Source organism: Nicotiana sylvestris, chromosome 7, assembly GCF_000393655.2.
Source record: "Nicotiana sylvestris chromosome 7, ASM39365v2, whole genome shotgun sequence".
Lineage (NCBI taxonomy): Eukaryota > Viridiplantae > Streptophyta > Magnoliopsida > Solanales > Solanaceae > Nicotiana > Nicotiana sylvestris.
Window position 1 is genome coordinate 44,587,156 of NC_091063.1, and position 20,447 is coordinate 44,607,602.

The 20,447-nt window shown below is 38.6% G+C and overlaps 1 protein-coding gene across 1 annotated transcript; it reads right to left on the reverse strand.

Annotated features, from left to right (window-relative positions):
- Nucleotides 1-597: 597 nt before the first annotated feature.
- On the reverse strand, nucleotides 598-7,901 carry LOC104232848 (proteasome subunit alpha type-2-B-like). Its single transcript, XM_009786125.2, has 12 exons — nucleotides 7,716-7,901; nucleotides 7,090-7,160; nucleotides 6,922-6,998; nucleotides 6,570-6,634; nucleotides 5,798-5,844; nucleotides 3,870-3,945; nucleotides 3,456-3,523; nucleotides 2,836-2,905; nucleotides 2,516-2,601; nucleotides 1,584-1,646; nucleotides 1,117-1,182; nucleotides 598-1,000 (listed from the first exon to the last, which is right to left on the reverse strand). Exons 2-12 carry the CDS (start codon nucleotides 7,128-7,130, stop codon nucleotides 952-954), a joined length of 708 nt encoding a protein of 235 aa, XP_009784427.1. The 5' UTR covers nucleotides 7,131-7,160; nucleotides 7,716-7,901; the 3' UTR covers nucleotides 598-951.
- Nucleotides 7,902-20,447: the final 12,546 nt, after the last annotated feature.

A 20,447-nucleotide genomic window follows, 5' to 3' on the forward strand; every position in this document is an offset into this window, starting at 1 on the left:
ATTTTTTTCCAATTTTTTTGAAGGAAATTTTCCAAAAATAACATAATACAACTTTAAGGATATTTCAATCATTTTAACAGAAAAAAGCGTGCTTACCGGCACTTATTTACCAAACACTTCAACAACTTTTTTTCAGTTTAAGCACTTTTATCCAAACACATAACTGCTTATTTATAAAACGAGCTCCAGCACTTAAAAAGTGTTTTTAAGCACCGTGCTTAAAAGCCACTTTTTTTAAGCCAATCCAAACGGACTATAAGCTCTTAGTTTGGATGTCTTTTCTTATTGTATCCTTCTCTTTGTGGAATTAAAGTCATTTTTGCATTGATTATGACAACTCTTGTTTCATGTGCAAACATAAAATTTCTGACATCATAATTTCCTCTACCTTTTCAGTATGCCAAAAACTCAATGCGTCTACCTTTATAATTTCCTTAACTAATGAAATTGATTTTCAAGTAAATAGTCCTATGAAATAGAGTAAAACTAAAAGATTAAAAAAAAAGCCCATATAAACAATTTTAGCTGGTCAATGGGCGAAGAATTTGTCTCTCCTGGTAGAAAATGGAGTTCCACCAATTATATATGCTTCTCTAGTTAATAAAAATGAAAATGCAGAGCAAATAATTATATATCCCCTCTATTTTCAAATCCATTTCTCTGACGTCAAGAGGGTTGCTCAAATAATATAATGCTTTTCTCTACTGTCATGTGTTTCAGGTAACACAGAACAATCTGTATGTTCAAGAAACTGAGAAAAGAAAACCCCGTATAACTTTTCAGAGCATACATCAGGCAATAAATAACCACAACATGGCCAACATACAACTAAGTCTAGTTTGATTAAAGTCAAGTGATAATCAAGCCAACAAGAACATCCAATAGTTGTGCTATGGGGTCTGCGCTTCCAATCTGACAACTTTTTCCAATGCCTTAAGCGGAAAAGAAAATCTATTCCACTTCTTGTAGGTAATCATCTATTTCCGCTGGCGTTAGAACTCTGCAACGAAACGAACTACTGTTTTAGTAACCAACCAGCTAAAAGAGTGAACAAATGTTAAATTTCTCATTAAAGAGCGAACAAAATTTATATTTTAAGGACAAGAAGACACTTACTTAAATACTTTGTCAGTTCCAATAATGGCAATCTCAATGTTTTTGCCAGAGATCTGTCCCTCGAATCTGGATGAACACCAAAAATAAGGTTCTTTTAAGGATTCTTTTGATATTAAGAATTATATTGAAAAGCTCATTACACAGTTGGGGCATCGGGAATGGGGGACATAACGTCGTTAAAGATACTTTGCTCTGAGGACCATTACTGCACAACAAGCGAGCAATGGTGACAGTAGTCATGACTCAGAAGTTTTGCATGCACAGATTTTGGTACCATACATTTGACATGAAGATACAGATAAGCCTTGCTTTAATTCTTTTGTTAACTAAATGAAGCGAATTATAGCGGACATCAAAACCATTTCCTCTTCCAAAAGAAACAGAAGGGTCGAAGAGACACCCCATCGGAGGGGACAATTCAGATATAGAGTACACAGCTCCTGGATAGAGGAAGAAGTTAATCTTACCCCTCCTTTAGAGTCAGTATAGCAGTGTGTACAGCATCATCGAGCTCTATATCCTCCGTGTACCTGAGAGGAACATGAACATTATTTTAAATGTTAATAAGAAATTCAACAGTATAATTGGACAGAGCAAGAAGCACCCCAACTTGGCTCAGTAGTTGGCCAATGAGACAATGTTAATGTTTGACATTGTGGGAGAGAAAACTGGTTAAGATCCTCCAAGGGCATGTCAAAGTTTAACCTATAATTTCCAATTGCAAGCGCCAACTGCTGTCACATAGCAATATGAGCAGAAACCCTATGCTAGCGTCTTGTTTCAAACAAAATCAGTCGTTTCATTACCAACAACCTTCTTCCTAGGGCCTAGCTCATTCATTAAGTGCAATTAAACTCATCCATGAATACATAATTTCTCCTTTTTCACCCCCACCCACCTTCGGTTGCCATGAGGTTTGGCTTCATGATTACACTTATAAATTACAACTTGGTTTGGGTAATACCCCTTGGCATATCCAGATAATAGAATAGAACAGGACGTAAATCATTGACATATTCACGAAGTGAAGAATGTCTCACGCATAAGCGTTTTTCCAACTTTTGGCAAAAGAAGGGGAAGCGCAAGGAGTAGTGTGGAGTGCTAATAGCAGGTTGCTACAAAGATGACGCAATGTAAATGATCGAGACAGTCCATCATTGATGGGATGAAGAATTAGTTAGGGGTCATTGAGGACTGAGGAGGTATTGTATTGCTCTCATTTTACCAAAATTATGAGGAACTAAAGCACGAGGTAGCTGGTCAAGATGAGCCTTCTAAAACTGGCAATTTATACATTAAATCAGACAGTAACTTCGATTGCCGAACCAGTATTGAAACGTTAAAAAGATAACACTAGAAATAAGAAAAAAGGAGTTACAAAATTTGATGAATGATTCACCTCTTCTCAAGAAATGTCTTCGCATTAGAGACATTCTTCCCCATAGCTGAAGCCTTCCAAGAGAAGTATGAACCAGATGGATCCACCTAAATGAGAAAAATAAACTGAATATAAAAGGAGTTCAAGCAACAGAGAAATCTGCAGCTCAGTAAAAAAGCTTTTCAAAGAATAAAAACCCCTTTCCATAGTAATAATTGAAGCCCCATGGAGAAAACCTATATAAATATGTAGATTCATCTGACGAAAGTATAAACCACCATTAGCCACACCTCAAGAACAGAAAACGATACTGAGAGATCACACCAACACAGATAACATACCTGATATAGTTGGGGACCCTTGTCATCAAATCCCGCAACCAAGAGTGAAACACCAAATGGCCTTACACCACTGCACCGGAGAAAACAGAAAAATAAAAGTGAGGGCTAGCCCAAGAAGGCTACAAAGTATGAGCTCTTTCTTGAACAGCAAAAAGAAAATCATGAATAGATACAGATTAGAAATCTGGATTAATTTCCAGAAAGATCTGGCTTTGCCTGATTTCAGTTGATAGTTTTAACTTTTAACCCAAGCAACAAAAAGGAAGTAGTATGGGAAAAGAAAGGAAGGTGACTTAATGAGAAAATCTTAGAAATAGAAGGGGAGGAAGAAATAAATTCAATACAACTCCATAAGATAACATTTTCACATGATATTCAGATAAGGGAGCGCCATTTCATCCTATTTAAATTTCTATTTCTCAATAGCCAAATGATATTAAGTTCTACAGGATATACTAATTTTTCAACTACAGGTCCATCAACCAGATTCTGCAAGAAAATGAAGGCAACAATAGCCTCAAAGGACAAATACAAGACAACTGAAAGATTTGAAATATGACCAGTATGCATTTTATAGGACCCTCTTTGTAAAGTGGAATTATGGAATAAACAGTGGTTACCCTGATTGGGTGAATTCCTGCATGACAGCAGCAGTTTCCCTCACCAGCTGTGTGACAGGGATTGATTCCTACGCACCACGTAGACAAATCAGGCAAATGTAGAAAAAACAAAGTATGCTGAAGCAACAATCGCATTAAATAATTCTCGTGTGAGACAATAACAATGCAGGTTAGAGGAAAAGGGAATCCAATTAAAAATGTCTGCCTCCGTAAAGTAAGACTAGAAAATGACATTATATCCTATTATCAATATGAAGAAGAAGCATCCCAAATTATCAAAAATTAGGACAGTCGTATCAACTGGATCTCAGACCAGGAAAGTGGTAATATTTCAAGTAGTTTACTGCACTTGAATTGTTAAGAAATTACTGCACTTGAATCATGGCATTGATATTTGATAAAAGCTATTCATACTTTATAGAGTCGGTGATATTGCTCAGCCTGCTTTCTACTTTTCCGAACCAAAACTCGAGAATCAGGGCCCATCCCACTGCAAGAAAAAGTAAATAGCATTGGTACTAGAGAAATAGCCAGAGGTAATGCAATAACCATAATAAACAAAGCAAGCATCTTAGATAATTTAGGACAAGAGGTAGCACCAACAGCAAAAGAATAACATCAGCTCTCAAAGGTTCCATCCTTCCATGTGTAACAAGTTTTTAGTTATCAGTACTAGTGAATAGCTACTCAGTCGGGTGTTTTCTCAAACATCATTGTAATACTGAGATAAGGAGCAATAAATGAAGGAAATTAGGATCCTCTCACTTCACAATTTAGGAGGAACTTTTCTTTCCAGAGTCAACTCAGCCTTATAAAATGTAAATCCACAATTCTTTATGAGTAAAGTTTCGATCAAGTTCTCTACAACTTAAAGAAATCTTTCCTTGATTATGGTTCTAAAACTAAAGCCTATTCCTAGCAAACTGGTTAACGTTTAGGTAAAGCATCTCAGCGCTATCTTAGTGCTGCTGTGTGTTGGGAAAAAAATTCTTAATTAAAAAATATCTAATAGCATACTCATTCCAACATTTCTACAGGTTCCACATCCAGTAGTTAGATCGAGAAAGAATCTTTCGATGGAGATCCATGACAATGCATCACAGCTATCAATTCCAATCATTGCACTTCTTTATTTTAACCAAATATGATTTTAAGGAAACACAACCAATCTGTTGGGACTAAGGTATAGTTGAATGATCGAATGATTGAATAAAATGTGATCTACTTCTTTTATTTGTTACTCACATAAATTACATAAACCTTGCCCCATCAAACTGTCAGTATGAGGCCATTTAAATGAGCCTCTGCGCTTATGAGCTGCTTATTATTGTGACTACACAGAGAGAGATATCTATGTATTCATCACTTGAAATTAAGGATAATTAACTTGATTTGCATTTTTATTTCAAGGAAACTTTGCTAATGAGTCCAGAATTCACAAATAAAAGAGAGAGAAAAAAGAATTTGCTATAGGTCAATTGTAGGGGTGGGCGCTCGGGCAGTTCGGTTTGAATTTTCGGTTTTCGGATTGAAGAAATGACAATCCAAATCCAATCCAAATAAGTTCGGATTGGATCGGATTTTTAAGTTCGGTTTCAGATTAATCGGTTTGGATATTTTGGATTTTCGATTTTTTGTTTATAAGTTGAGATGTTTCTTCTTTTTACAAAAATGAATATCCAAATGAAGTACTCATGTCTAATTGCCTGAAAAGTTCCTCATTCTTACCGCAATCATCCAAATAAAGTATTCAATAAAAAAATTTATCAAGGAAATGCAACAAAGACATTAATACGTCTGATAAGAAGTAGCAATAGTAAAACCATATTCAAATAGAAAATATTATGATAGTAACTTAGAGTAATTAATAGTGAATATATGAGATAATATCTAATGGGTAGGGTATCGAACTTATTACTACTGGCATATGGATAATGGACTAAATATAAAGTATGAAAATTTTGTATTTTCGGATATCCAAAAATCCGAAATACCAAATCTAATATCCAATCCGAAATCAAAAATTTTAAAAAATTAAATCCAAAATCCAATCCGTAATCCGAAAATCCAAACCAAAAATCCAAAAAATTCGAATTTCGGTTTGATTTCGGTTTGCCCAAACTATGCCCACCCCTAGTCAATTGAGTAGGCAAACAGGAAAGTAATTCATTGGGTCCATTGTGATTTACATACCAAGAGCACAGCCAGAATTATTTCTTTAGTCAATCAATACTGGTCCATTCTATTGACATGAATCTTAAACTATGACATCATTAAACGAACTAAAGAAAGAGCCAACCCGAACAGCATAGTTTTATGCTCTATCATATAACAGATTGTACCTGTAGACAACTCCAATATTAGGCGTCAAAACCTGTATTTTCTGCACCTGTTGTGCATTTCAAAGAGTCAGGGATAGATAGCGTAACTACAAGGACATCATTACATGGCAAAGGTTAACGAATGTAAAGAAAAAGAAAAAAAGAAGGTTAGAATCCCCATGCAGTCCCAAAACACCGATAGCTGTGAAACTTAGTGCTTATAAAAGTTCAATAATATAGCATTAGTGTAATACATAGCATTGAACCACAGAAAATAAGAATTTAACAGCAAAGACTATAAACTTAAATGCATGTATGGCATGTTGTAAATTGGTGACTGCATTTGTGAATATTATTTAGAATATACCTCTATAGAGCAGTAAACTAAGCATTACTAATAAATCTATATATCCTCAACACGTACGCAAATTCAAACAGACTGATTATAATAACTTAATAAGAAAATATTTCTTTTCAGTTTTGATAAAGCTCAATTGGGTATCAGACCAGGGATTCATAGAGGGAACTAACAGACGATATTCTTCATTTATGCCTAACTTTTTGCTAAATTGCAACACGTCTATTCACATAATACAGTCATTGGAAATTTTGGTCAACAAAAAGGAACAGGCAGTATCAACATAAAGCACTAGAATCAACTCCAGAGAGAAAAATAAGAGCACCTCTATCTTTGCTTAACTATCAACAGTCATTCTGGCTACTATAATTAACTAAGAACAATCACTCATAAGTAGACAACAGTGGCAGAGCGTAAAGGAATATATATACTTACAGATGCTTCATCAACTAAGATGGATGGTAACTTTTTCTCAGTAGCAATTACAACACCATTAGCAGCTGCATTTTCCAATTAGACACATGTAAATTAAAGCACTACAAGAACTACACAACACATAATCGTGCTAAGAGAACAAAAGAAGATTGAAACTTTTAACCACAAGGAATCTCTTTAATGATATATAAAATGACCCCACAATACAAAATCACACAACTACATTCTTCACTAAAGTAAATACCCCCGTATGGGAGCACAAGTCATCTAATTAATAATTATAAGTAATTTAATCATAATCAAAGCTATCACTATAACAGTAACTTTGCACTTAAACTAGGGCTTGAGTTACCTTTAATCCCTAATGAAGTTTGACCAGATCCAACAGCAGTCAATGCATGTTCAATCTGAACCAGCTTTCCAGATGGGCTATATATGATAACACATTACACGTTTATAATATCAGATATCACAATATAATGGATCCAATACATACAGTGTCTGTCTTATAAAACAATACCTGAAAGTGGTGAGTGAGAAAGAGTACTGACTATCACCCATTGAGTTTAAAGACTAGTCTTTAATATAACCCTGTAAAATGATAATGTGCAAAGCAAAAGCAGTACAAGTTAGAGAGTAAATCACTAGCTTAATTTCCTAAATTAATACTATAAATTTCTAAAGCATTACTTTGAATCATGATTAACAAATTTGCCCAACAAGTAAAAGGACTGAAATCAAGCACCAATAAAAAGTCCACTTTTTTCTACTTCCCTTCATCCAATATCATCTTCAAATATTAAAAATGTAGCAGGTATCTAACGAAATATGTTCCTAGGTTAAATTTTTCAAAATTTAATTTCTATAAAGATAAAAATTGATAGGATGGAAGTAGGTTTTCTCGTTCTCTATCTGTTCATATTTACATGAAAAATTGATTTACCTAGAAAATGTGCACAATCTAGTTTCTTCAAAAACAAAAAATATAAAATTAAGTTAAAATAACCAAAAAAAAAGATAAATTACACAGGAATAATTTCTTCTTGAGGAAAAACCGGAAAACCTAAGTAAATCAAAACAGAAAATTCAAACAGATTGTGACAAGCTATAATTGTGGTTGCATCAGCAAATCAAATTTTCACTTACAATCGAGAGTTTGAAGATGATAACGCAAAGTTCCAGCAGTAAACAGGATTTGCAGAAATAGGGGCAAGTGGGAGTGTAAATAGGCCTCGGCACTGCTACCTTTGTTCTGCTTGAGGAAGAAGAAATATATTTTGGACGAGAAAGATGGCTCTCAACTCCCAATATTCTTTTCTAAAGTATAATGTGGTCCCTAAACTATTATTTAAGGCTATTAAGGCCATCGAATTTACACTTGTTTCAGCTTCAACCCTCCTTACGCTTAATTAGGCCAAATTATCCTCCAATAATGAAATATTTACATCATGATGATACAAGTGTAATTTAATTAATGACTACTCCAATATTTTCATAATACAAGAAAAATTTAAAGAATAAAAACTCTCCCACATATGTAGAGTAATCATATCCACATTACCACTAACGTGAAATATATACATCTCATGATGATACTGTTTGCAACAAATTATTTGTGATACAAAAATAAATCGTAACCAAAATATATATATGAAGAAATACAATTTTATTGATAAACAATGCGGGCACAATTCTTTTTATCCTTTGATTCTTCCCTCCGCTTTATTCTACGTGATTCGAGGGCCTTAGCAGCGTATTTCTTGAACGTACGACTTTAAGAAAGACATATTTGACATGTCTTTGATCTCTTAATGAATATTCCAAGAGTTTCATGGAATTTCAGAGATCTCATATTTGATCTCTTTGTACATATTCCGAGAGTTTATGGAATTGTTGAGATTGTCTTTGAAAAAAAATATATAGCCTTATTTATAGGCATGAATTAGGGTTAGGGTGGAGTACCCACCAAGTAACCCTAATAGACTCCTAATATTTTAAGAGTTGTCATGAATTTAAGATTTATCTTGATCTGTTAAAATTTCAGTGTCTACAAATGTGTCACGACCCCGGTTCGCCCTCCGTCGTAAAGGCACCTAGTCCCTACAACTAGGTAAGCCTAATAATGCGAAAAAACAAATCAATTTCCGGAAGAAAATAATTTAAAACAGAAATAGAGTAATAAAATAGCGTTTAAAAGTGTCGCTCGGCATACACAATATTTAACTCTCAAAAACCAATACATATTCCCAAAACCCGGAAACCCATGAATCCACAAGCCTTGGAATGTCTACCAGTGTCTAACTCCAGAATATCTAACAAGGAAAAGGAAATACAGAAGGGCTAATACAATAGGGAGAGTAGAAAGGGACTTCTCGGTCTGCGGACGCGGCAGATATACCTCGAAGTCTCTGAAACAATCGTCTCGCCTCAAGGGTGATAGGACTGAGTCAAGGTACCTGGATCTGCACATGAAAAACATGCGCAGAAGGGGCATGAGTACACCACAGCGGTACTTAGTAAGTACCAAGCCTAACCTCGGTCGGGTAGTGACGAAGAAGGTCAGGGCCTACTGAGGTTAAGTAAAATATAAAATTCAACAGTGTAGAACAGAACAGTATAAATAAGTATAGCAATAAAAGTAACACAAGATATAAAGGGCAACAACAACTATTACAGAGAAAAAGTAAACATAGAAAGAAATATGGTTCAGCACCAAAATAACAGTCGGGGATCTCCCAGGATACCGTCATGTAGTCCCAAATATACATATCTAATGGATCTCCCGGAATCCTGTCCCGTAGTCCAACTCATAGTGCACGGAGATCTACCGGAATCCCGTTTCGTAATCCCAAATGTAAATATCTAGTACTGGGGGAATCTACTGGGTACATTCCCGTAGTTCCATATAACTGTGTAGGGGGATCTACCGGAATCCCACATCCGTAGTCCCAATGTAAATACACAGCAGTAACAGGAAAATATTCAGAAATGACAAATTTCATATTAAGACAAATAAGTAAATTCTAGCCTAGCATGCTGTACAGAATTCAGGTAAGGCAGTTTGAGCAAGTAAAGAAATTAAGTCACTTAGACATGCTTTCCTAAGCTAACAACAGGCTTAATAGTGCAAGTAATGAAAACAGGAAAGGAAACATACTAGTAATTACTTAATGAAAACCAGATTTTCAATAATTAGCACAAGTACGCGCTCGTCACCTCGCGTACAAGGCATTTCAATTACCAAATATACCAAATCCTAAGGGGAAGATCCCCCACACAAGGTTAGGTTAGCCACTTACCTCGAACCAACTCAAATCAATCTGAAACCACGCTCTTGCGACGAGTACTCGACTCCAAATGGCCTGAATCTAGTCAATTCAATTTCATAATGTAAATAACACTTCAAGTAACTGATTCTACAAAGAAATTCTAAGCTAATACGCGAAATTAGGTAAAATGACCAAAATGCCCCTCGGGCCCACGTCTCGGAATCGGGTAAAATTTACATTTTCAAAATTCTCATACTCTCAGGAGTCTAACCATACCAAAATTATTCAAATCCAATGTCAAATCCCCAATCAAAACTCGAATTTTTGGTCTAAGAACTTTTCCCCAATTTTCATATAATTTCCGGAATTAAAAGATGAATTCATGTTTAGATTAATGGGTTACAAGCAAAAAGGAGTTAAGAATCGTTACCCAAGTGATATCTCTGAAAATCCCTCAAAACCTCGCTCAAATCCGAGCTCCCAAGCTTAAGTTTTGATAAAAATGTCCAAACCCTCGTTTTTTAAATGTTTAATACTGCCCAGGTATTTCCTTCTTCGCGAACGTGGAAGGCCCCTCGCGTTCACGAAGCACAATTTCACTTGGGCCCAGATTTCTTCATCGTGAACGCGTTGTCCTGGTTGCGAACGCGATGCACGATCTCCCCCTTCCTTCGCGAACGCGAAAAAGACTTCGCGAGCGCGAAGCATTAACCTACCCCCAGCCCCAGCTCCTCTTTACGAACGCGAGACCCCACTCGCGAACGCAAAGAAGGAAACCAGAACTGGGCTGCTGCAATTTTCTGCAATTTCTCTAAGTTCCAAAATGACCCGTTGAGCATCCGAAAACACACCCAAGGCCCCCGGGACCTCAACCAAATATGCCAACCAATCCTACAACATCATTCAAACTTGTTCCAATCTTCTGAACGCTCAAACCAACATCAAAACACCAATTAAACAACGGATTCAAGCCTAAGAACTCCAAAAACTCTCAAATTACGCTTTCGATCAAAAAGTCTATCAAACCTTGTCCGAATGACCTGGAATTTTGCAAGCACGTCACATTCAACACTACGGAGCTACTTCAACTTTCGGAATTTCATTCCAACCCTCGGATCAAAATCTCACTATCGAACTGGAAACTTCAAAATTCGACCTTTTGGCATTTCAAGCCTAAATTAGCTACGGACCTCCAAAACACAATCTGAACACGCCCCTAAACCCAAAATACCCAACAAAGCTAACGGAACCATCAGATTTCCATTCTAAGCCCGTCTTCTCACTGTTCCGACTACGGTCAAATTTCCAACACTTAAGCTCTCATTTAGGGACTAAGTGTCCCAAAACTCTCTGAAACTCAAAATCGAACATCCCAGCAAATCAAAATAGCAGAAATAAACATGAAAATAACAGTTAATAGGGGATCGGGGCATTAATTCTTAAGATGACCCGTCGTTACATCCTCCTACACTTAAACATTCTTTCGTCCTCGAACGAGCATAGAGACATACGTGAAGTAGTGAAAAGATGAGGGTAACGGCTGCACATATCCTGCTCGGTCTCCCAGGTCGCCTTCTCGACCGGCTGACCCCGCCACTAAAGCTTTACTGATGTAATGTTCTTTGACCTCAACTTTCTAACTTGCCTGTCCAATATTGCCACTGGCTCCTTAACATATGATAAATCCTTGTCCAATTGGACTGAACTGAAATCCAACACGTGCGATGGATCACCGTGATACCTCTGGAGCATCGAAACATGAAATACCGGATGAACTCCTGCCAAGCTGGGAGGTAAGGCAAGCTCATAAGTAACCTCCCCAAAATGCCTCAATATCTCAAAGGGGACAATAAACCTCGGACTCAACTTTTCTTTCTTCCCAAATCTCATAACGCCCTTCATGGGCGAAACCCGAAGCAGAACCCGCTCTCCAACCATATAGGAAACATCATAAACCTTCCGGTCCGCGTAACTCTTATATCTAGACTAGGCTACACGAAGTCTATCCTGAATCACCTTAACCTTCTCCAAAGCATCCCGAACCAAGTCTGTGCCCAACAATCTAGCCTCACCTGGCTCAAACCAACCCACCGTGGATCTACACCGTCTCCCATATAAAGCCTCGTACGATGCCATCTGAATATTGGACTAATAGCTATTCTTGTAGGCAAACTCCTCCAATAGCAAGAACTGATCCCAAGACCCTACAAACTTAATCAAACACGCATGGAGCATATCCTCAAGAATCTGAATAATGCGCTCAAACTGCCCGTCCGTCTGAGGGTGAAATGCTGTATTCAACTCCACCCGAGTACCCAACTCATGCTGAACGACTCTCTAAAATCGTGATGTGAACTAAGTACCTCTATCTGAAATTATGAAAACTAGAATACCATGCAGACGAACAATCTCCCAGATATAGATCTCCACTAGACGCTCCGAAAAATAGGTAGTACATACAGGAATGAAGTGCGCGGACTTGGTCAGTCGATCCGCAATCACCCAAATGGCATCGAACTTCCTCAAAGTCCGTGGGAGCCCAACTACAAAGTCCATGGTGATCCGCTCCCACTTCCACTCCGGAATCTTTATCTGTTGAAGCAATCCATCTGGTCTCTGGTGCTCATACTTCACTTACTGACAGTTGAGGCCCCGAGCTACAAATCCAACTATATCATTCTTCATCTGCCTCCACTAATAGTGTTGCCTCAAATTCTGATACATCTTCGCGGCACCAGGATGGATGGAATACCGCGAACTGTGAGCCTCCTCTAGAATCAACTCCCGAAGCCTATGAACATTGGGTACACAAATCTGACCCTGCATCATCAATACCCCGTCATCACCGATAGTCACATCTCTGGCATCACCGTGCTGAACGTTGTCCTTGAGGACAAGCAAATAAGGGTCATCATATTGACGCTCTCTGATACGATCAAATAAGGATGACCGGAAACCACGCAAGCTAGAACCCGACTAGGCTCCGAAAGATCCAATCTCACAAACTGGCTGGCTAAGACCTGAACATCCATTGCCATAGGCCTCTCTGATGCTGGTAAATATGCCAAACTCCATAAACTCTCTGCCCGGCGACTCAAGGCATCGGCCACTACATTGGCCTTACCCGGGTGATACAAAATAGTGATATCATAGGCAATCACTGTTTGGACGCGTAGGCAATCACCCTACCGTCCTGCATCAACACCGCTCTAAGGTCAATCCTTGAGGCATCATAATAGACCGTATAAGACCCCAAACTTGTAGGCAGTATCAAAATTGGGGCTGTAGTCAAAGCTGTCTTGAGCTTCTGAAAGATCGCCTCACACTCCTATGTCTACTGGAATGGAGCACTCTTCTGGGTCAACCTGGTCATAGGGGCTGCAATCAATGAAAACCCCTCCACAAAACGACGGTAATAGCCCGCCAAGCCAAGGAAACTGTGGATCTCAGTAGCTGAGGATTGTCTGGGCCAACTCTGAACGGCCTCTACTTTCTTCGGATCAACCTGAATACCCTCACTCGATATCACGTGGCCTAAGAATGCCACTGAATCCAACCAGAAATCACATTTCGAGAACTTAGCATATAACTTCTTCTCTCTCAGAGTCTGAAGCACAGTCCTCAAGTGTTGCTCATGATCTTCCCGACCCCGGGAATACACCAGAATATCATCAATAAAGATATTGACGAACGAGTCAAGATACGGCCGGAAACTGTGCATCAAATATATAAAGGCTTATGGGGCATTGGTCAACCCAAATGACATAAGAAGGAACTCGTAATGACCATACCGAGTCCTGAAAGCATTCTTTGGGATATCTAGCTCCCGAATCTTTAACTGATGGTAACCTAAGCGCAAGTCAATCTTAGAAAACACCCGTGCACTCTGAAGCTGGTCAAACAGATCATCAATACGAGGCAAAGGATAACGGTTCTTCACTGTAACCATGTTCAACTGGCGATAATCAATACACATACGCATAGAACCATCCTTTTTCTTCACAAACAAGATAGGAGCACTCCAAGGTGATATACTGGGCCAGATAAAACACTTATCAAGCAATTCCTGTAACTGGTCCTTCAACTCAGGGGGAGCCATACGATACGGAGGAATAGAAATGGGCTGAGTGCCCGGTAACAAATCAATGCCAAAATTAATATCTCTATCCGGTGGCATGCCCAGAAGATCAGCTAGAAACACATCGAGAAAATCCCGTACTACTAGGACTGAATCAACTAAAGGGGTATCAATACTGACATCTCTCACATAAGCTAAATACGCGTCACACCCCTTCTCAACCATACGCTGAGCTTTAAGAAAAGAAATAACTCTACTGGGAGTGTGATCTAAAGTACCCCTCCACTCAACACGCGGTATACCTGGCATAGCCAATGTCACAATTTTGGCGTGATAATCAAGAATAGCATAATGGGGCGACAACCAGTCCATGCCCAAGATAATATCGAAGTCAACCATGTTGAGTAACAATAAATCAGCTTTGGTCTCGAAACCACTAAGAGCAACCAAACACGACAGATAAACGCAGCCCACAACAAGAGAGTCTCCCACAGGAGTAGAAACAAAAATAGGGGAACTTAAAAAATTCCGAGGTACACCCAAATGCGGAGCAAAATAAGAAGACACATAAGAGTAAGTAGAGCCTATATCGAATAGAACCGAAACATCTCTGTGATAAACCAGTATAATACCTGTGATGATAGAATCAGAGGCAACAACCTAGGTACGGGCAGGAAAGGCATAGTATCTGGCCTGGCCTCCCCCTTTAGGGCGACCTCTACCTCCCCGACCTCCACAACTAGCTGGCTGAGTAGGTGGGGTAGCAACTGAAGCTGTAACCATAGCCTGAGAACTCTGTGGTGCACGATGTGGCTGAGAAGTCTGTGAAGGTGCACCCCTCCCAAGTCTGGGGCAATCCATCACCATATGGCGTGTGTTACCATACTCAAAACAAGCTCTGGGAGGATGCGGTAGTGGGAACTGTGCGGTACAGGTACTCCAAGACCCCTGAACACCTGAAACGCTGTGTGAAATCTGAGATGCAAACTAAGCTGGCTGACCTACAAAACCTCTACCATACCATACTCTTCCTCCAAAATAAGGACCAGTGGGTCTCTCCAGTCTACGGGGTCTCCTTACTTCCCTATACTCTCTCTCCCAACCTCGTCTGTCCTCTCTCTCATGGACCCACATGTCCTCTACACGGCGAGAGGTCCTCACTACCCGCTGAACTGGGACCACAGGTTGTGTCGCCATGACATAAGGAGCTTAAACAATGGGAACTCGCTGCTCTAGAGTGGGGGTGGTGGAAGTCTGGGTCCCTCCCCCGATATGTGAAGTAGTTGGTACAACCTAAATCAACCCCGCCTGAACCAATGTACCAAACATGCTCATTTACTGTGTTAAGGTTTCCTGAAGTGCTGGAGTAGTAGTAGCAGTAGGCGTATCCGGTGCCTGGCTCTGGCTGGAACTGCTAGTGGCTTCTCGGTAGCAGCTCGCGCGGGTGCTCTGGCTGCACCGCATGCGCATCCTCAGCCTCTACCCTGGCCCCGACTTCTGGCGACTCTCGTAGGGGCGCGGGTGCCTGATCATCTCTGGTAGCGCGTGTCCTCACCATCGGTGAGAGAATAGAAGATATAAGTTTAGAATTGTGATATCAAAAATCTCGCACGACAAGGAATTCAAATGAAGTGGAAATTTTCCTAATGGTTACATAGCCTCTCGTAGATAAGTATAAACGTCTCCGTACCGATCAGCGAGACTCTAATAAACTGTCTTGTGATCTATGACTCCTATGAACTTAGAGCTCTGATACCAACTTGTCACAACCCGGTTCGCCCTCCGTGAACCATCGTGACGGCACCTAGTCTCTACGACTAGGTAAGCCTAGAATGCAGGAAAAAATAACCAACACTTGCGGAATAAAAGAAAAAAATAGTTTAAAATAGAAATAGAGAAATGAAATAGCGTTTTAAAGGTGCCGCTCGGCATACACAACATTTAACTTCTCAAAACCAATACATACTCCCAAAACCCGGAAACCCATGAATCACAAGCTACGAAACATAGTAAAATGCTCTAACTCCGGAATGTCTACAACAACAGTAAAGATAGAAGTGTTGTCACTACAAGATAGAATAAAGAGAGAGACTCCTCGGTCTGCAAACGCGGCAGATGTACCTCGAAGTCTCCGAAAGATCGCCTCACCTCAAGAATGGTAGGCCTGAGTAGAGGTACCTGGATCTACACATGAAAAAATATGCGCAGAAAGGGCATGAATACACCACAGCGGTACTCAGTAAGTACCAAGCCTAACCTCGATCGGGTAGTGAAGAGGAAGGTTAGGGCCCTACTGAGATAAAATAAATAATAAGATGACAGGATAAGATAAGCAGTACAGTTGAAAACTAACGATAAGAATTTAATACAGGAAAACAAGGAATTCAATAACTGAAACAGAGGCAAAATAATCACAAGGAAATAATCGGGGATCTCTCAGTATCCCGAGGCTCTCTTAGTACCCTCAATATATGCCAGGGATCTCTTGGTATCCCGAGGATCTCTCGGTATCCTCAATATATGCTAGGGATCTCTTGGTACCCCGAGGATCTCTTGATATCCTCAATGTATGACAGGAATCTCTTGGTATCCCAAGGATCTTTTGGTATCCTTAATATATGATGGGGATATCTTGGTATCCTCAATATATGCTAGGGATCTTTTGGTATCCTCAATATATGCTAGGGATCTTTTGGTATCCTGATGATCTCTTGGTATCCTCAATGTATGATAGGGATCTCTTGGTATCCTCATTATACGCGCTGGGGATCTCTCGGTATCCCGCACTTCAGCTCAAACTATAAATGCGTGCAGGGGATCTCTCGGGATGCCGTCTCATAGTCCCAAAGTAAAACACACAACAATGGCACAAGGAATATTCAAATAAACTCAACTCCGTAACAAGGTAATACAGACAATTCTAACCTAACATGCTTCATGTAATACAAATAAGGTAGTTAAAGCAAATAAAGCAATTAAGTCAATTAGACATGCTTTTCTAACTAACAACAGGTTTAAAAGTACCAGTAGAATAAATAGAAAGGGAAAACACAATTAAAGTTACTTAATAAAAACCGAATTTTTAATAATTAGCACAAGTACGCACTCATCACTTCGCGTACAAGGCATTTCAATTATCACAATACCAATCCTAAGGGGAGAGTCCCCCACACAAGATTAGACAATCCACTTACCTCGAACCGGCTCAAAAATCAACCCGAGACCACGTTCTTGCCACGAGTACTCGACTCCAAATGACCCAAATATATTCAATTCAGTTTCATAATATAAAGAACACTTCAAATAACTGATTCTACAATTAAATTCTAAGCTACTACGCGAAATTAGGTAAAATGACCAAAATGCCCCTCGGGCCCATGTCTCGGAGTCAGGTAAAATTTACATTTTCAGAATCCTCATACCCTCACGAGTCTAACCATACCAAAATATTCTAATTATGATACCATTTGGTCCTTCAAATCTTTATTTTATATTTTTGAAAGATTTCACAATTTTCTTCCAAATTCCATCCCAAATCACGAATTAAATGATGAATTCAATGATAGATTCATGTACTCTAGCCAAATATGAGTTAAAATCACTTACCCCGATGAATTTCTTGAAAAACCTTCGAAAAATCGCCAAAATCTGAGCTCTCTATGTCAAAATATGAAATAAAACCCTAAACCTCGTATTTATAGTGCACCTCCCGGATTTGTACCACTGCTGACTGCACAAAAACCACCGTTGACCGTGGTGGAGCACCGCTGACCGCACAAAACGCAGTGTTGTCCGCGGTGGATTTGACTGTAGTGACAGTCTTTAGTATTTTAGCCATAACTTTCTATATAAATGTCCAAATTGTAATTTCTTTACCTTTCTGGAAACTAGACACGAAGCGCTACAATTTTCGTTTTTGAATCATCTCAAATTTCCTTGTAGATCAAAAGATATAAGCTTCCGAAGTCAGACCAGTGAAACTTTTCTCACCGCGGACTGCATTGGATTTTGTGCGGCCACAAAGCCCCTACCGCGGCAGCACAAAATCCTGTGCGGACCGCACTGGTAGGTTCAGAGGTCTGCAACTCCTCTGGACCTGCAACAGCTATGATTTTAGGCCTAAAACATCCCGGAACCTACCCGGAACTCACCCGAGCCCCCAGGACTTCAAACCAAATGTACCAACACATCCCATGACATCATTCAAACTTGTTCAAAACTTCGAAACGCTCACAACAACATCAAATCACCAATTTAACATAGGATTCAAGGCTAAGAACTCCAAGAACTCTTAAATTATTCTTTCGATAAAAAAGTTCATCAAATCTCGTCCGAATGACCTGAAATTTTGCAAGCACGTCACATTCAACACTACGGAGCTACTGCAACTTTCGGAATTCCATTCCAACCCTTAGATCAAAATCTCACTATCAGACCAGAAACTTCAAAAATTCGACTTTCGGCATTTCAAGCCTAAGTTAGCTACGGACCTCCAAAACACAATCCGATCACGCCCCTAAACCCGAAATCACCCAACAGAGCTAACGGAACCATCGAATTTCCATTCCGATCCCATCTTCACACTGTTCTGACTAGGGTCAACTTTCCAACACTTAAGCTCTCATTTAGGGACCAAGTGTCCCAAAACTCTCTGAAACTCAAAACTGAACATTCCGTCAAATCAAAATAACAAAAATAAACTCGGGAAAAGCAGTTAATAGGGGATCGGAGCGTTAATTCTTAAGACGATCAGCCAGGTCGTCACAATTTAGGATTTATCTTGATCTGTTAAAATTTCAGTGTCTACAGATACCAAGTACAATACTATTATTTTAGCTAAAGACCATTCTAACATTTTCATAATAGAAGAAAAATATTTGAAAAGTAACATTATCTCTTATATGAATATTACAAATATTCTATTGCCTTAAAATTTTTATAGGATGCTTTTTTTATTTTTTTAGGAGAATGTCTCTTCTCCCTCTTTATTTTATTCCTTTGATCTTTAAGTTTGGATGATGCTAAATTAATTTCAACTTGGTCATGTCAAACATGAAAATAGAAGAATCGAAAGTAGTTAGGACTGGTTCCAATTTCATGGGGTGTCTCCAAAGGACCAAACATTAATCTTATGTACTAACAGTAAGATAAATTTCAATTGATCTTTTTGGATCGAGTAAAATATTTTTTCACAAGCATCTAAAATGAAGCACGTATGAAGAAGTTGTCGGCAAGGTCCTGGATGCTTGGATTTGTATATGCATGCATGTGTTAATTCATCAAATTACTTACTATCAGTAGGGGCGGCCTAAGGGTAAGACATTGCCTTAAGCCCCCAAACTATTAAAGCCCCCAATTTACCTTTGTTATCAAATCTAATTTTTTCTCATCTATGTATACTCATATTTTTATTAAATATATTTCTAATGATTTAACTTTTTAATTTTAACTCAGTTTCTTTAGATTGGCTATTTCTTTTCACTATATTTTATTGATCAATCAATTAGAAAGTAATTTTTTTTGTTCATCTTTTTAAGAGAAATCTCCAAATGCAATGGGGCACATGGTTAGAAAGTCGACATATTATCACCATTGCCCCCTCTACCTTCTTCCACTTAATTAATGTCATATTTTCATTTACATATAGTTCCAAACTGTGATGTACACCTAATTCAAACATCATGCGTTGTACACTTACCACAGCCAAAGTCTTAGGCATTTTGTTTTGTATCTCATTATTATATGGAGTTTACAACAACAAAAAATTAAGGGCCTTTTAGTTTGTTTTGGCTTTAGGCCACAAAATCCGTTGAGCCGCCCCTGACGACCAGTATTCATTTTTTATTACTAATATTATGAGGATGACAATATGACAGAGTAGGTAAGGTCCTGGATGCTTGGCTTTGGAGAAACTTGGCCAAACGAGCTATTAATCCGGAATATCCTTGGTATTCCTTTATATTAGAGCTATTGACCCTAATATATTACACAAAATAGTTGTATAGTATTAAGTCCTATAAAATCATAAAGCTAAAGCTATTTCACCGGACGATATTATTCTCTCCAAACATTACCCATTATATTACATCTTTTTTTAATTACAATGACCCATTATAAGAAAAATGAGTAGATAATATTGACTGAGAACAAGAAGGAAAGAACAACTTACAAAACAATACTGTATCGTGGCAAACCACTGTCTTGAAAGCGATTTCGACCCGATTGGGTGGAAGTCGTTAAGACCGGTCACTCCCCAAGGTTCCATAACACCTCCAAACACATGCACTCGTGGCTGGAAGTTTAGAATTTGCACAAAATAATTACCCAGAAAGAAGAGAAGATGAAGGTATTTTCTATAGCTGTTACAGAAATTAAAATATTATAGGAAGAAAATAATGATTAGCAAGATGAATTATTGGTTAAGAAATTGAGTGAATATGATGGCTAATGATCATCCTATTTACAGGCAATTAGGGAGGTTGCATGTATGACAAGTGTGGAGTGTCTTTTAATACTTGTCCAAATATATTA

What these genes read in the sequence shown, in the direction of transcription:
- LOC104232848 (XM_009786125.2), bottom strand. Translation starts at nt 7,130, where the DNA reads ATGGGTGATAGTCAGTACTCTTTCTCACTCACCACTTTCAG. An exon ending in AATATCACCGACTCTATAAA is followed by an intron (nt 3,524 to 3,869) that starts GTATGAATAGCT and finishes CGTGGTGCGTAG; the next exon opens with GAATCAATCCCTGTCACACA. An exon ending in GGAACTGACAAAGTATTTAA is followed by an intron (nt 1,001 to 1,116) that starts GTAAGTGTCTTC and finishes GTTTCGTTGCAG; the next exon opens with AGTTCTAACGCCAGCGGAAA.